At 34.9% G+C, this 18,267-nt stretch overlaps 1 protein-coding gene across 26 annotated transcripts in view; it reads right to left on the bottom strand.

The window, feature by feature from the left end:
* SLMAP (sarcolemma associated protein) overlaps positions 1-18,267 on the bottom strand; it is a 151,201-nt gene that overhangs the window by 51,463 nt on the left and 81,471 nt on the right. For 8 of the 26 annotated variants that reach the window (XM_047097612.1, XM_047097626.1, XM_047097634.1 and 5 more), the window contains exons 4-12: positions 13,457-13,493; positions 11,441-11,503; positions 7,644-7,739; positions 7,328-7,399; positions 5,849-5,989; positions 4,620-4,757; positions 3,145-3,313; positions 3,005-3,055; positions 2,492-2,542 (exon numbers count right to left, since the gene is read on the bottom strand). In XM_047097612.1, coding sequence (XP_046953568.1) covers positions 2,492-2,542; positions 3,005-3,055; positions 3,145-3,313; positions 4,620-4,757; positions 5,849-5,989; positions 7,328-7,399; positions 7,644-7,739; positions 11,441-11,503; positions 13,457-13,493 — 818 coding nt within the window. Of the gene's footprint in view, positions 1-2,491; positions 2,543-3,004; positions 3,056-3,144; positions 3,314-4,619; positions 4,758-5,848; positions 5,990-7,327; positions 7,400-7,643; positions 7,740-11,440; positions 11,504-13,456; positions 13,494-14,036; positions 14,083-14,316; positions 14,384-18,267 lie in introns of those variants that run through there. The other 18 variants (XM_047097615.1, XM_047097623.1, XM_047097617.1 and 15 more) reach the window with 5 other exon arrangements.

The following is an 18,267-nucleotide window of genomic DNA, read 5'->3' as shown; positions in this document are numbered from 1 at the left end:
TTTATACACATTAGTTTCCTATAAAATTTGATTTTCTATACTATCTGTGCTGTCCAATACACATGTTCAATACACATGTGGGTACTGAGCCCTGAAAAAATGGCTAGTGTGAATTGAGATGTATTGTAAGTGTAAAATAAATACATACTGGTTTCAAAGACTTACTAAGGAAAAAAGGTTGTGAAATAATTCATTTATAATTTTAATATTGATTACATGTTGAAAGAATATTTTGGATATAGTAGGTTAAAGTAAATAACATTATTAAAATACATTATTAACATTTTACCTGTTTCTTTTTATATTTTTAATGTGGTTTCCAGAAAATTTTAAATTATGTATGTGGTTCCCATAATATTTCTATTAGATAGTGCTTTTCTATACTAAGATATATTCAAATTACAATCATTAGATAAGATACAAAAAATTTTATAGTATAAAACCTATGCTTGTAGCAGCTACTTTACGTTTAAGTAATTTGAAAAATAGAGTTTACTAGATACATAGTATTAATCTTAACATCTCCAGACATTTTTAAAATATTCTCTTACAACTATACTTGGCTCTCTACTATTTAAAGACTAATTTTAGTTAAAGTCATATCTGATAGCATATTACGGTTATGGATTTTTGGTAATATTGGAATGCTGGATAACTGGTTTACTATTCTATAACAAATGATTCAGAACAAATCCATCTTACTCCCAAAATCCACTGCATGCTAAATCTGGTGTAATGAAGTTTTTGTGCATATCAAGATATTTACTATTCGGTTTCATTAAAGATATACTATTGGTCATCCCCACAACGATTTACCATCACTAAAAAACCAAACATACCAGCAAGGGAAAAGTTATAGTAAGAAGTACTTTAAAGTATCCAAAATACCTTATTCAGTCTTAAATCAAGGAGTTGTCTACAACTATTCTCATCTAACTCAATTGGAATTGACAAAAAAACTTTAGCAGTAATCTGACAACTCTAAATAGTATAAAGGTGATTTCGTGTATATTAAAGGGTTCTCTTAACTGAAGGAATAGCATGTCCCCAGCTTGAGTTAACACTAACATTATTAATAAATACATGCACCAATCAAACTGGTGATTGGAATAAAACGTGTTCATGCCAGAAAGAGGAAAAAAAGGCAAATAATGACAACAAAAAATAAAAATTCATTTAATGATAAACTTTTAGAAAATGAGGATTAAGTCATTTTATATATGTTCACTAAATATAGTTAATAAACAGAAATATTAGTAATATTAATAAAATTAGTAATATTAGAATATAAACTACACCTTTAAAAATTCTCAAATCGAAACTCAAACTGGAATTCTAAAATATCGATGTAGTTTATAAAACATATACAGAATAGTCAACAATGATTAATGACAATAGTTTCTAATTTAGAGTTTCGAGATTTTTTTGTAGAACATATGTAATATCATTAGGTCTTGAGCTTGCAAGCTCACATATACATGATTATCTAAGCCTATTTTGCCAGTTCCTAATTAAAAACCAAACAAAAACAAGAACAAAAAAAAGCACCTCCTAACTTTATCAGAATTGGTTGCTGCCCAAGAACTATAAAGATATCCCCTGATACATGAAAAAAAAAAATTTAATTAGAAGTTCTGAGTATCGACCTTAACATTTTCCACTTACTTCTATATAAAAACTAAGATCAGAGGTACACATATTTGTAAACACAGAAAATAATTTTATTCATTCTGCACTTCAAGCGTCTAATGCAGGATCTGGCACATAGTTGGTGCTCAATTAATGTTGGATGGATGGAAAGGGGAGGGTGAATCGGGATCTTCACAAATGAAGGAATGTACAAGTCAATGGGTAAAAAGTACCCCATGCAGTAACAAGAAAACCAATAGTGGCTATACATTTTTGGCAAGAGATAATGCAAGCTATCCAGAAAGAAAGGTCACAGTGTCAAGAACTAATAAAGGATTTTTCAGAGAACAGAAATGGCTGGCCTTGCTTTCTCTGATTAAAGAAAGAGATGTACACTATAAAGAAAGTAGCTTCTATGACATATCCAAGAGCTCAGTGGGCTGTTAAGTAAACTCTTGGCCAGGGATGGGGCATGACACAAACATTAAAAATAGAGGCCCCATATTCCCAGGAAGCAGTACTTGATGGAAGAAAATGGTAGTAGAGTTCTTTGAAAAATATATTGGGGGAGAAACCAATTATTATGCTATATATATAAACCAATGCTAACGTTGAACTTTAGCAGTTTCCTGTTATTTAAATAATTAAAATTTCCATATAACAAGGGATATCTAACCAAAAATCATAGCATTAAGAATTACAAAATAAAGGGAAGCTTTTTTTTAAAAGCTGGGATTCAATGGTCTATGAACAGCATGCTTTTTGTTCCAAAAAATGAAAACCTTAAAATGCTGATCTCTCTATCCTGCTTGAGGAGTAAAAGGATACCATGAAAGAAAAACATTTAAGTTTTTTACACTACCTTTTTCTGTGCTCCCATTTATTTTAGGTAAGAAGTCATCAACTTGTATCCCTAGGATTAAGACAGTGTATCATTGCCTGATCAAAGAAAGAGTTACTTTAAAACTGGTCTCACGGCATTTTTGTATTCCTATTTGCATTAAGACAGTATAGAACACTTTGAATTTATTTTTCCAAGAAGGGTTCAACGGGCCATTTTCTATCCACTCAGAGAAAAAGCTACAACTGCCTAGAAGCCTTGCAATGAACCTCAAAAGAAAAGAATCCTGCGGGGCTTGTACTTTCCTTATTTAAATATCTCTAAGTAGAGCTTCTTAGACGCACAAATTTCATCTTAAAGCCTAAACAATGGTGCCCACTGGTGGCAATCAAGCATATTTTTATAGAAAATTTTCTAAGAGTGTGGATACATTCCACCTAATACATAGAAAATAAGTACCCAATGAGACAGTAAATACCAAAAGTTCAATGATAAAAATTCAGCTTTAAATAAGAAATTTGGTGACACACCTACCTAAGCTGCTGCATTCTTTAAGAGTTTTCTCCTGAAGATGTTCTAACCGTACTGTAAATGAAAGTCCAAGAAAAAGGTATTTCACAGATAAAAGAAAAAAAAAAATCAAATCAAATCAATTTCTGGATTAGCTAACTTACCTTGTAAAGCTGTTAGCCTCTCATTGGTAAAGTCATTATCAGCTTGCAAAGCTTCTATTTTTGCCTGGAGCTCCTGTTCTTTTTCTTCCATTTCATCTATTTTATGTTGTAATTCTTTTTTCTCAGCTTGTCCCTTCTGTTGGATTTCTTCTTGTTTTCCTTCTGCTACCTGTTGAGAAAGAAAAAAAAAAAATCAGTTATTTCATAGTCTGAACTTGCTTTTAGAGGCCCAAAGCAGGGCTGCTTTTATTCACATAAACTTCTAACAAGAATATTCAATATTATAGAACATATTTGTAAATGTCAAAATGATGTCAGAAGTAGTCTGCATTGGGGTCATGCTTCTAGGTAACTAGAAAAGAAAACCTTGTAGCAGGCAAGCAGGCCTAATACGTAATGATAATGGGTCAAAATTTAAAACTCCACAGTTTTCAAGAGGGAAATATATAAAGTTTTCCCCTGAAATTACTATTGTTTAATCAGTTTGTAAGTTCTAAAATGTAACTTACTCTGAAATTTTAAACTAAATTGTGTTCAGTTGAAGGAATGATGATCATAAGCACTTTTCAAAATGACCTCCTTTTAACAAGACCAATCTTTAACACTGTTAGAGGTTCGCCAACCACACAGAGGATGCCCTGGTCTTCTCTAAGAAATATTTATCTTCTAGCCACTGAATCATGGTTTGAATGATATAAAGATGGGACTTCACAAACTCAGTTATAACATTTTATTTCTTTTTTTTTTTTTTTTTTTTTTTTTGTTTATTTATTTTTGGGACAGAGAGAGACAGAGCATGAACGGGGGAGGGGCAGAGAGAGAGGGAGACACAGAATCGGAAACAGGCTCCAGGCTCCGAGCCATCAGCCCAGAGCCTGACGTGGGGCTCGAACTCACGGAGCGCGAGATCGTGACCTGGCTGAAGTCGGACGCTTAACCGACTGCGCCACCCAGGCGCCCCCTCAGTTATAACATTTTAAAGGACCATCTAGACATTATGGTCTGGTCTGCCCTTATCCTAAACGTCCTACAGCTAATCTACAGGGAGCTGCAGCTGAAGCAGTTAACAGCATCCCTAGAGGCTACAAGGGTCCACTGCAGATCACTCCAAGGTCCCCTCAGGGCTTGTTCCAGCACTAACATCTGCTTTTGGGGCTGCCCAAGGAGAAGCACATTCAAGTTTTTAAAAGGTCTAAATATCTTGGGGTTTGTGGATTTGCATCTACTTCCTGTTATATATTAAAAGATGCCTGTTGTGAAGTACTATTTATTTCCTTCCAAAGGAAATATGTCAGCTTTTACAGTCTTTCAGCTGTCTCTGGCAATGGGGTTTGGGCTAAATGGAAGCTTATTTTTACTACAAATTTCAACCATTATAAATTTTATATCAACAACTATTCAGCAATACCTAACATCTTAATCTATCCAGTGTGTTAGGGACAATTAACATATTTTCAGGTTGAGTAAATACATACCTTTAATTTATCAGATAAATCTTTAATCTCATTTACTGCTCCATTATATTTATTGGCTAATTCTCTTAATTCTTCCTGAGTCCGTTCATTCATTTCTTTCAGATGGGTACATTCATCTTCAGTATTACTCAGACTTCGCTGTAATTCAAGTTTACAGATTACTGATTTAGAATAAATGGCGTGTTTTAACTTCAACTTGTAAAAAGTATAATTCTATGGGCTGTTCTAAATTAACCTTCATATAAGACTGAGCTAAATAACATAAGAATTTTAATTTACTTTAGGTATATATTAAAACAGAAAATACAACAAAAAATTTGAAAAACGAAACAACAGAAAGGGGGCAGGGAGGAAAGGATGTTACTTTTATATAACTACTCTTTTAAAAGGCCACTGAGAATGACTTTTAGCCTTGAAAATATTTTAAGCTTAACAATTCCTGAAAGCAAGTTTAATAATATGCACAATCAACTTAATAAGAAAAATAGAAGACAACTAGCAACTTTCTTGCATGTCAAATTAATGACACGAAAGTGAATTAGTTATTATGGGATGAGGCTTTTACAGAAACTATTACTATACTATATGCTATATAGTATGTACTATATATGGTATTTTTATTATTGTGTTTAAAATGGGCATTTTAACTAAATCCAGTAACAAATAACTTCTGTAGTAATTGTGCAGTGGTTCAAAGGGATGACCTCCACTATCAACTAGGTCATTTTTAAAGCAAGAATCACATTTTGATTGTTCCTAAAAGACCTAGAAAGGACCGTAGAGATATTGTCCCCTTTGACCTCCAAAGTTAGACACAGTTTTCTTCTCTAGAGGATGGGTAAATAAGAATAGTGGTGATGTTCTCCACCTTACAGTGACTATCCTCAATTTGAAGGAAAACAAAACTAGGTGACAGGAGATCGATTCCCTGGCACATATCATGGTCCACTGTGTGGAGGCTGAATCCTAAGCAGAATGCAAATTCTAAGACTCCTTGATTAGCCTTTTATTTGCCCAGTCACTGACTAGGGACCACAAGCACCAAAACTCACATGGTTATGCTGAAAATCCCTAACAATAAAAACAGCATACTACCCCTTCCCACTTGATAGATGGGAAATATTTCCTAGTAATATAACACCCAAGTTTAAAATGTTCTAGAATATGAGCAATTTTAGGCTAAAAATTTTTAATCATACTACCAAAGTATATTTGTTAAATTAAAATACCTCAACTTCTGAAAGTTTTCTAACCACTTCAATTTTCTCCTGAAGAACCCGCCTCAGGGACTCTTTGGCTGTCGTCTCATAGTTGTGTTTATCCTCCTGTAATGCTATAAGTTCCTTCCGTAAACTATCTTCTGTTTGATTCTAAGATTAAAAGATACTTATAATTATAACCAAGTTATTGTTTTTAAGTATTTATCATTTGAAAAAACAACACATTATTATACTCTTTGAGTTTTATGTTAAGGTATCACTAAATCCAAATGATGTTGGCCCTGTATTAACTGAAGCTTGAAGCTGTATTGAAAAGTTTCATTAGTGAATTATGCCTTCACAAATATATTAATTCACATTTATAATTAAAAAAGTCAAAGGAAAATAAGAATTTCTCAAATGTACAAAATGAATTGAGTCTCCAATTTTCATATTCTCTGTAAGCCACAATATTTCCATTTGTGTACAAAAATGATCTCTTACTTTCAAAGGGGCCCAGCATTTTAACACAATGGTTAAACCAAAAGGAATAAGAGTACCCAGAAGAAAAAGCTGATTCCAGAGGCAGGAAATGTACAAGATGAGTCTGGAACATCTTGTCTAAAATGACAGCAGGAAGCTATGAAAGCCTGCTGAGACTGTACCAAAAGAACGCAGGCACCAAACTGAAAAAGCTATGGTTCACCAAAGATGGGATAATTTGAACAACAATAAGAACAACATATGGAATAGGTTGAAACACATGAAATATATTTAACTCTAGTTTGGAGAAAAGAAAAACACTTCGTGGTCATTCTTTGGTGGATGACAAAGAACTAATTAATTATTTTGAAATCCAGTAAATAAAAAGAGAAAATCACTTATCCTGCCTTCCCTAAAAAAAAAAAAAAAAGACTTCAGGTAACAAAATAGTTTGAGAGGGGCATAACAGAAGTATTTATAGAAGTCACCCAGCTATAAATGAAGGAATGACAGCACTAAACCTAACCATTTTTGCAACCCTTAATAATGGATTAGGCAAGGGACATCAAAGATTGCTAATATTTCAGAAAGGACAACTAGACATTATGGTGCCTTTTGGTGAAGGTACACAATACTATTCATGAAGTATTGTTGGCAAAAAAGAGATCAGATCAAATCTCTAGATCAAACTACCAATTTATGGTGTGGGAGGGGAGCTAGAAGAATCGTTAAATAACAGTCTAGGTTGAGGGAAATTATAGAGGACAAATGACCCAGTTTCTCCAGCAAATATCAACTGCGATAGAAAAAAGAGAGTTCTACATGGATATTCAATATACAATTCTGTCCTTATATGTATGTTTGGAATTTCTTATGACAAAAGACTTAAAAGAATGGAGAAAATGTATAAATGTTTTAGAATGTACTCAAAATGACAAAGAAATGAAGCTACACAAAAAACTATGCATTTTAATGCATAATTTATGTTTTTTTCTTTATGAATCCTTACTTGAGATTAATACCTACTTTAGAGCATGCCTGTAATTGGTTTCCCATAACTTCTAACCGTGATAAGAGTCTATCTTCATCTATTAAAGCCTGTTGAAAAAAAATTAAATATAAATAAAATCCCAAGGTAATTAAAAAATAACACATATCAAAATGGTTGCTATCGCCAAAAAAAAAGATGTAAAATCATAAAACCAACATCCACTGTAAAATGCTAAATTTTCAATATTTGGTCATTAGGAAATAACTGCCTTTCCCTGCTAAAAAAATTCAGTTTTAGTTTAATCAACATTTAAGGAATATTAAACTATGAATATAAAGGCATCTGTAATACCTGCCAACTGGTATCTGAAGCCTCTTGGGTGATGGCTAGTAGCCGCTGAAGTGTGGCTAACTTCTGTTCCAACATTTGTTCCCGATGTAAGGCCTCCTAATAATACAAATCACAAAAGAGATTCTAAAGAACTCAGCATGATCCCTTGAAGAGTAATCAATTTTTAGCACATTCTCATCTTATATCCCACTTTGTATCTTACTTTCAAACCTGATAAATCTTGTAAAATATATATAAACCACATCAGTTTAGCCTCATTTTCTGGTCTGTTAGGGGTACTCTAGCTGCACCTTCCACTGTTAACAGAAAACAAGCCCCCTGTTTTTGTTTTCTTTTTACTCATAATTCGCAAGAGTGACTTTAAAAAGGAAGCATGGCTGGTTCAGTCAGTAGAGCATGACATTTGATCCCGGGGTTGTGGGTTCAAGCCCCAGGTTGGGCATAGAGCTTACTTCCTTCCTTCCACACATACATACATAGGAAGAGTGAGTTTAAAAAAAAAAAAAAAAAAAAAGGAACTCCAGAGTAGAAGAATCCAACAAATGTTCAACCCTGCATTTTATATATATACATATTTTAAAAAATATATACATATCTTTCAGCACTAACTCATTCCACACTAAGTCAAACAATGTGGTCAGTAGCAAAGATACTTCTTAATGGCTTAGGTGCATGGATATGACATCTAAATTAGAAATGTCTTTTAGTTTTTCCTTTTAAGAATGTTATATATATAAACATATATACTTAAGAAGAGAGAAAGACTGTTTCACTATCATAATCTATTGCATTGTCAGGTGTTCTGATTCTCTGAGACTGTATACCACTTAGCAGCAATCAAATATGCCGAAAATAAGAGTCCACTAATGTAATTAAGGAATCAAGGAGTTATATAACTATTTGGCAGCTCCAAAGGAATATTTTTCCAGAGAAGGACATTGGCAAGCAAACCTTATCTCTAGGTCACTTATTAACATTTGATAGCTGTTAAGAGGGTCTCCTTCACTAGAAGTCAAGGTGAAAATGCTCACACAGCATTCAGCGGTGGTTATGGCACATCTTTAAATTTCACTTTCTTCTATTCCTGTCATTAGCCAAAGAAGAACACTTACTACCCTAATACCTCTGGAGCCACCTCAGCAAAGAAGGGTATGCTTCAAACACATTTCTTGAGGTTTAAAGCATGCATTTATTGTTGTCCACATCCTTGATAAATAATGATTAGAGAAAATCTGACCTAATTAAGAATTAGCGGTACTGTTTTTTAATGTAATTGTAAAAGTATAGATTAAGGAATCTAACAAAGGCCATAAAACACAACTTACACTTAAAAGAGATGAGCTGCCAAGTTTATTTTAAGCTCTTAAAACATTCCTAATATCCAGGAAATTACATTAATGCTGCAAAAAGTTTTACTTAAACACAAAACCACCAAATAATCACTACTCCCACTAGGTGGTGTAATTTCACCTTTTTTTTTTTAACTCAATACCATTTAGAGTTTCATAATTCCATGAACCACATCCTAATAGAAATCTAATAATACTTCCAGTTCTTTACTTTTAGTTCTAAGGCATAAAACATATCTACTCCAGTTTTTATTCAAAAGTTTTACAGTTTACGTAAGAATTCCAGCAATTCACAAAGATGTATACAGAAAAGATAGCACAATATAATATTCTCTCAAAAATCAGAAAAGAACAATTAAAGACATGCCCACCTATGAATATGCAAAGAACTGACAAAGATGGAAAAAGTACTGAGCGAGTCAGGACATTAGATCGACAGTCCATGATGACTGGTGAGTATATAGTGTGTATAGCCTCGGGAAATCATTTTTATCTAGATGAGCCCCATATTTCTCATGTGAAAAATGGAGGTTAGACCAGATTAATCTCAAAGTTTTCTTCTACTTCTAAAAATAAGAGAGATCTGGGTCAATTAATGTACCTTCCTATTGAGTGGTACACAAATGCTAACATGTATGGCATACATTTTATGTGCCAGGCACTGTTCTAAGAGCTTTACATATATTGGTTCATTTACTCTTCACAATTCTGTGAGGTAAGTGCTATTATTATACCCATATCACAGATTAAGAAAATGAGGCACGCAAAAGGGTTAAACAACTTTCCCAAAAGGTCAGAGGTTAAAGCCACAGATCGAGTCCAGGGAATTCTGGCTATGGTTTGTGCTGTTAGAAATTCTACTTAAATTACAAATGTGTAACAGTGCTTTTCTATGCACCATTACATAACACCCAGTGGAAGTAAGATGTGATTAGTACTTTGACAATTTTCACAGACTTGTACATTCTTAACTGAGGGAGAACCACTTTTAGTGATTGATTCCTATAAAAGAATGTAGGAGCCAGGATCACTGGTTTGGTCCTATCATTTTTAAAAAGCAGTTGAAGACTTATGAATGTAAAATGAGTCACCCAAAGTTACAGAACTCAGTGGCAGAGCCAAGATAAAAAGTTCAATCTCTAAATTCCTGATCTAGGATTTTTCTTCAATATGCTCCCTCACCAGAATAATAATAGGAACATAATCTAGCCCAAATCTCCCCAAATCAAGAGAGGAAACACACACACACACACACACACACACACACACACACACACACACACACACTTGTTTCCTTTTTAAAGATTTGAAAGGCTTTTTAAATATGGTATTAACTTCTTCAGGAGCCCACTCAATGTATCTGCCTCATCAAGATATCTTCTAACAGACTCAGCAGCACAGCCCAGTGGTTAAGGGTACAGATTCTGAGGTCTGACTGTCTGGGTTCAAATCCCAGCTCTACTACACAGTGTGTAATATTGTGTAAATTATTTAACCTTCCAGACCATCAGTTACTCTCTCTACAAAAATGGGAATAAAATATGTACCTTACAGGATTGTCCTGAAGATTAAATGAGTAGAGGCAAAGAGCTAGAGTCTGGCATATAGTAAGTGCTATGTAATTATTTGCTATTATACTAAGCAAGCAAAATCTCTCCAGGTTTAATTTTCTTTAGAAATCATCTATGGATGGGGCGCCTGAGTGGCTCAGTCGGTTGAGCGTCAGACTTCGGCTCAGGTCATGATCTCGCGGTTTGTGAGTTCGAGCCCTGCATCAGGCTCTGTGCTGACAGCTCAGAGCCTGGAGCCTGCTTCGGATTCCGTGTCTCCCTCTCTCTCTGCACCTACCCCACTTGTGCTCTGTCTCTCTCTATCAAAAAATAAATAAATAAAATGTAAAAAAAAAAAAAATTAAAAAAAAAAATCATCTGTGGATGGGGCGCCTGGCTGGCTCAGTCAGTTAAGTGTCCGACTTCGGCTCAGGTCATGATCTCACAGTTTGTGGGTTCGAGCCCCGTGTCGGGCTCTGTGCTGACAGCTCAGAGCCTGGAGCCTGCTTTAGATTCTGTGTTTTCCTCTCTCTCTCTGCCCCTCCCATGCTCACACTCTGTCAACCTCTCTCTCAAAAAATAAATAAACATTAAAAAAAAATTTTTTTTTAAATCATCTATGGATAAAGAACTATGTTGACACTTCCTCATATTTAAATAACAAAAACTTCTCTTGTACAGAACCCTATCTTTTCTAGACTTAATAATCCTGATTCTTTTATCCTTTCTTTACAAGACCTAATTTTAATCCTTTTTTTTTTTTACTTTGAAAAGATATTTCTTTTGTACTTGTAGCCAGCCAATATTTCTTTAGCCTGTATTTGTGAACTAGCAAAATCAAACCTAAGTTGTTTAATTCTACTTTTAAAAACTAAGAATTTTCAAGATTTACTTTTACCTGTAGATACTGAGAAAGCTGGAATAGTTCCTGAGAGTACATACTTGGAGTGTTAGCAGCAACCTAGAAACAAAATGACACAAGTATCAATAGTCACACAAAACATTCATAAAAGACATTAAAGCAAACCAAGTCTTTGAAATGTCTATTTACTGAAATATGCAAAATAAAAATTATTTTTAAGCTTAACCAGTTCCTTTCATTTTCAAAATATTTCTGTTCCGTGTGTAGAATTTGTAAATGGTGTTATATTTCACTGGCCAGTCTGAGATTTATAAGCAGGGTGGTAGAACAAGTACTACTCATGGAAACATTCCTTGATAAACCAAATCACAAGCACAAGGCAAAGGCAAGACAGCCCTTTCTTAATCCAGAAATAATACCTCCTAAATCAACAGATCTATATTTTCCCCCTTTAAGATTCATTGTTAAACAGTTCTTCAATATGTCAATAGTCATAATTCATTCTGAGGCAGCCATCTTCAAAATGTTATTTGTATGTGAGGGTGTGGGAGAGACAGGACAGGAAATATAATGCTTTGTCCAATGGCCAGAGGCAATGAAAATAGGTTTGTCTCTTTAAAAAAAAAGAAAAGAAAGAAAAGAGGGGCGCCTGGGTGGCTCAGCTGGTTAAGCATCTTAAGCATCCAATTTCAGCTCAGGTCACGATCTTATGGTTTGTGGGTTCAAGCCCTGCATCGGACTCAGTGCCGACAGCTCAGAGCCTGGAGCCTGCTTCGGATTCTGTGTCTCCCTCTCTCTCTGTTCCTCCCCAACTCATGCTCTGTCTCTCTGTCTCAACAAATGAAAGAAACGAATAAACATTAAAAAAAATTAGAAAGAAGGAAAGAAAGAGAAAAAGAAAAAGAAAGAGAAAGAAAATAGCTTTGTCTTTTTTTCTTCTTTAAACTATAGGTAGGTTTAAGAAGAAAAAGATAGTAAATAATAGTATTTAAACTATAAATTGTAGAAAAAATACTTAGAATTCAAGTGTATTAGGAAAAATTACCTTCTATCAGGGTTTCCCCAAGTGTGGAACATATAACCATGGCATTATTTCTCCGCACACACACACCACCACCCCCCCCCCAAAGAAGGTACTAATAGGCTGCTGTAACATTTACTCATATCAATACTACTAAGTCTTATGTATTAACTTATTAATGATGTTAATAGCATCATTCCCGATTAAGCTCAGAAAGCATATTTTTTTAAATATGCTAACTAGAATTCAGAGACGTGGCATTATTTTTAAAAGTTAGTCTTATATTGGCAAGGTCATTATTTACTTCTGAAATAATTCTTGGTATTGCTGAACTTGATGATTAGCCACTTTTACTTCTAAAAAAGGAATTTAACAGAGAACTTCAGTTTCAGGCAGGCTTTCAGTCTTTATCCACATGGAAGAAAAAAATGTAAAATATTTTCCCAATAGTTAATTAGTACACTAAGAAAAAACATCTACATTAATGTCAAAAGACATCTTTTCTTTTTGTTATGAAGCAATGATATCTATAGTTTATTACACCATTATTTCTGAGGAAAATACTAACAAGTAATTATCACAAAGTTTCTGACCAAATCAGATTAAATAAAACTGCTTTTCAAGGACAATAAAAGAACAATTCCTGTAAACCCATATTTCTGTTATTTCTATGGGTAGGTACATGTTGGGTGAATATTTGGGTAGAAAGCTTTAATAAATATTTCTAGACAGAATTGTATTCCAGAATAAACAGCAGTAACTAACACTTCGTACCTCTGGCTAGGCACAAAACAAGTACTCCTAGTCTATACAACCAGCCATTTACTTGAGATAACAAAAGCTTTTTCCTAAGAAACATCCACCCTAAATTCTCCAGATAGAGGACTGCAATAACCAAATATCTATATACACTGCACGTATTTTGTTACAGAAGAAAAATAAGTTTCTAGGTAAAGCATATTAAAAACAAACAAAAACATTTTGCAAAGCAATATAGCTGAATTAGTTTGTAAAAATCATTACTAACTTACTTTGTCAACAGGACTTGGTAATGGAGCATGGATGACACTGAAAAGAAAAATTTAGAATTTTTATCTAATTTCCTGACAACAGAGGAAACAGAGTAGGACAGTACCAGAATATCTTAAACCCCACAGTTGCTACACTTGCTTTCATATAATTAAAAGAATGTGAATTATTTTTAATCCTTCATAAATACATAGCATTCTTAGAAAACAAGGTAATAAATACACAAATCTACTTTTTACACATAATATATTTTTAAACACAAATTCAAAATTCAAAACGTATTAAATGCCTTTGAGGATCCACTATTTAACGAGGGCTCTGGCGAATTTCTGGGCTCTACAACTTCTACATATCCATTTTTAATTTTGGAATCTGTAAGTTACATTCTTTTAAAATTAAATATTCCTATACACAAAGTCTTAAAAACCAAAGTTCTATTTGAAAGAAAGCTATAATTTGGAAACTTGCTCTAGGAGAAAAATTTTAGCTAACCAAACAGTATTACTGTTCTTCTCCACCCAGCCCCTTCACACATTAACAAATGAAAGCTTAAATGTAAGTAGGAAACTAAACTCAGTATACCTCTTTAAAGCAGCAAACAGACAGTACAATTGGTACTAATTGCCTCTTCAGCCTTATAAAGTACTGACAGATAGGCAGTATAGTGTATCAGTTAAGTATGCAGGCTCAGAAGCCTGGGTCCGAATTCTGGCTCTACTTACGAGCTGTATAATCTTGGGCAAGTTACCTAAGCACTATAGGTCTCATCTTCCTCCTCTATAAAATGCGGATAATCATAAAAACAAGCCCAGGGGTTACTGTATTAAATGTGTTAATATAAATAAAGAGCTTTAAACAGTACCTTTAACATAGTAGCACTTGATCCTATTACCAGTTCCATGAGAACACAGCAGCTAAGGAAGCCAGGGGCCCTATCTTACAATGCCTGTAAGCTACTGTATGGGGGTTGGGGTGAGTAGAGAAAACACGAAGCAAGGCTGCTACCCACGTCCCCTCCCAGTGGCTAATCACTCCATATCCTAGACGCTACTCTGATAATGGTCACCTTGAAGGTTGACTAGAGGAAAGCTCCTAGATTCAACTGGTTAATTATGTGTAAACTAATGAGAAACTGATCTATGACTTAAAAATAGAAATGACAATTCTAATCCCACTGTAATAACCACAAACATCTTAAGTACTGCTTCAATTCAATTAGTCACAAATACACTAAAATGCTGAATAAAATGGAATATTAAGAACCAGCACACCCTTCCCTTCTGAACACACATGATCCCGTGCAGACTCCCATTGAGATCATATAACCCTTTATATCTTCAATTTCACATGTGTGTTTTTAGGCATTGTGACCAATTTACCTCTGGATGCCCAGAACCTACCACAACGTCCTGGAAAAGCTGGTGCCCAATGAAGGTTTAAAAAATTATGCCAACTTTAGTTTTTCTCTCTACCCCATAAACATGGGATAGATACCTTAAACATAACTTTTGTTTTCTTCACTATACAAGTAATACATATTGATTATGTGTGTGCAGTAAAGCAAGAGAAAATAAGTAAAAACTACCTAATGCCAGCACCCAGAGGTAACCATTTGGGGTATATACCTTTTTCTCTATAGATACGCACATATAGGCAAATGAACTTAAGAAAGTCTAAATAGAAGCAAATAGTACTCATGGTTTTTTAATTCCATTTTTCTTCGAGACCAAAGTACAAAATATTCTGTTCTTATGAAAATTTAGTTAACCAAAGGCTGAAAATCCAGCTAAACATTCCATAAGTAATAAGTATTTGTGTGTGTATAGTATGTATTTTACAGAACCTATCTTGGATATAGATGTATTCTGTTTGGATTTTAAGAAAAGTTCATATGCAATAAGGGAATGCAGAAAAAGAAAACCATTATTTAGTGTTAGGACTGCGGAATGACAGGCAATTTCTCTGTTATCACTTAAAAATTATTTGTACAGGGGTGCCTGGCTGGCTCAGTCAGTGCAGCATACAACTCTTGATCTTGGGGTCATGAGTTTGAGCCCCATGTTCAGTGTAAAGATTACTTTAAAAAATAATATTTGTGTGATATAATAAAAATCAAGGAAGAAAAAAGAATCTTTTTTTTTCTTTTGAGAAAGAGAGTGCAAGCAAGGGAAAAGGCCAGAGGCAAAGAGAGAGAATCTTAAGCAGACTCCATGCTCAGTGTGGAGCGTGACACAAGGCTCGATTCCACAACCCTGGGATCATGCCCTGAGCAGAAATCAAGAGTCGGATGCTCAACCAAGGCACCCAGACACCCCAATAACCAGCTTTTTGAGAACTATCTAGTGAAGATCTTAAAAGCATTAAATGCTATGTATACAATGTATCTGAAACTCTAAAATTCTGGTGTACTCAAAAATATCTTGATTGCTATAAAAGATTACAGTCATAGAAACAGTCAATGATTATCATGTGCTTAATATATGCCAGGTACTACAAGAAACTTTAAGTGCACAAACTTGTTTAATCCTCCTCATAAAATTCCTGCTCCACAAGTACTACTGTTATCTTCATTTTTCAAATGAGAAAAGGGAGGCCTGCTCAAGTCACAGAATAGGTGGAGTCTGGCTTTGAAACAGACCATCTGCCTCTAAAGACTATTCTGATCTTCCTCCAGCTCTGGAGAAGTGCCTGTCCCAAATTCGTCTTCTCCAGAAAGTCAGCCAGGTTGTGTACAAAGAGATTGGCAGCAAAATTCTAAATGCTAATATTTAACCACATAAGAAAAACCAAACAATAAGGAAACAAGGACAAAGATGAAAAGCATTGGGGAAACAAGGGCAAGGACACAATTCACAACATAGACTGAGAAATTCACATGCCCTACTAGATGGAACCTGAGATTACAGATAACCCTTTATATAACTGCTCAAAGTTTTTAACTCCGTGAAAGAAAATCTCATTATCACACAGAAACATCAAGGTTTTTAAGAAGTCACACATCATTAGATGACTAATAGTTATTCTTATTTTTAAAAACTTAACCCTTGACTCATAAAAGCTGAGTCACATTAAAGCTTCCAAAGTAAACTGTATTTTTAATAATTAAACTATAATAAAGAATAGGAAACAGATTTTTATGAATTTTAAATGTTTAGGGGCGCCTGGGTGGCTTAGTCGGTTAAGCGTCTGACTTCGGCTCAGGTCACGATCTCACAGTGCATGAGTTTGAGCCCCGCATCAGGCTCTGTGCTGACAGCTCAGAGCCTGGAGTCTGCTTCAGATTCTATGTCTCCCTCTCTCTCTGCCCCTCCCCCACTCCTGCTTGTGCACACGTGTGCACTCTCGCACGCGTGCGCTCTCTCTCTCTCTCTCTCTCTCTCTCTCTCTCAAAAATAAATAAATATTAGGGGCACCTGGGTGGCTCAGTCGGTTGAGCGTCTGACTTTGGCTCAGGTCATGATCTCGCAGTGAGTTCAAGCCCCGCGTTGGGCTCTGTGCTGACAGTTCAGAGCCTAGAGCCTGTTTCAGATTCTGTATCACCCTCTCTCTCTGCCCTCCCCAGCTCATGCTCTGTCTCTCTCTCTCTCTCTCTCTGTCAAAAATAAATAAACATTAAAAAAATCTTTTTAATAATAAATAAATAAATATTTAAAAGATTTATTTAAATAAATAAAATAAAATGTTTAAAAAATTTTGCTTTGCTTCAGATATCCTTAAAGCTAACAAAAATTGGTATCTTCTTTTTTTTAATTTAATTTTATTTTTTTATATCTGGGATAATTTTGCCAGAGGTTATATAGAGAGAATTCAAATTAAAAAAATTTTTTTTCAATGTTTATTTATTATTGAGAGACAGAGAGAGACAGAGCATGAGCATGGGAGGGGCAGAGAGAGGGGAAGACACAGACTCTGAAGTAGGCTCCAGGCTCTGAGCTGTCAGCACAGAGCCTGATGCGGAGCTTGAACTCACAACCTACAAGATCATGACCTGAGCCGACATCGGATGCTTAACCAACTGAGCCACCTAGGTGCCCCAAAAATTGGTAGCTTCCAACTGAAGCAAAATATATAGTAATTCTAATGAAAGCACAAGACTGTCATGGTAATAGGAGAGCCTCTCTGCTTTCTTTTTCATTCTTTCCTCTCAATACTCTACTTTGCCTTCAACTTACTGCTTATCTTAACCTCCCATCCTCAGATCTTTGCCTTTGCTTTTGAAGGATAAAAAGTATTATGCTGGGTATAGAAAAAAGCTTCTGGCATATTCAAGGTCTTCCCCCCAATAAAAAAATGGTTTAATTAATGATTACTACATAATGATAATCTGTGAAAAGCTCCAAGATTAAAATGTACTTATGTTTAGATCTTAACATTTACATTTTATGAGTAACTCTTCTCTTTCATATTTGTCTTCCTCTAAGTAATCTTTCACTGCTTCAGGAAAAAAAAAAAAAAATGCAGCATTGGAAAATCCCTCCAAAATTCCCATCAAAATAGGCTACTAACTATATCAACACCCCTCAAGGTCCTAAAAGATGATGACACTGGCATTAACTTCAGAGGGAATTATACTTTAAGAATCCTCTATTAAATGCAGATCAAAATACAGTTATCACTCAGGGCACCCGGATGGCTCAGTAGGTTAAGCGCCAGACTTGATTTCAGCTCAGGTCATGATCTCAGGGTTCATGAGTGGAGCCCCATGTCAGGCTCTGTGCTGACAGAGCAGAGCCTGCTTGGGATTGTGTCTCTCCTCTCTTGCTGACCCTCTCCCATTCTCACCCACACGAGTGTGAGCACTCTCTCTCTCAAA

The sequence above is a fragment of the Lynx rufus genome, unplaced genomic scaffold (genome assembly GCF_022079265.1).
Source record: "Lynx rufus isolate CCGP_SWC_20201006 ecotype Redwood Valley unplaced genomic scaffold, mLynRuf1.p SCAF_4, whole genome shotgun sequence".
Lineage (NCBI taxonomy): Eukaryota > Metazoa > Chordata > Mammalia > Carnivora > Felidae > Lynx > Lynx rufus.
This window is presented reverse-complemented; position numbering and strand designations above follow the sequence as displayed.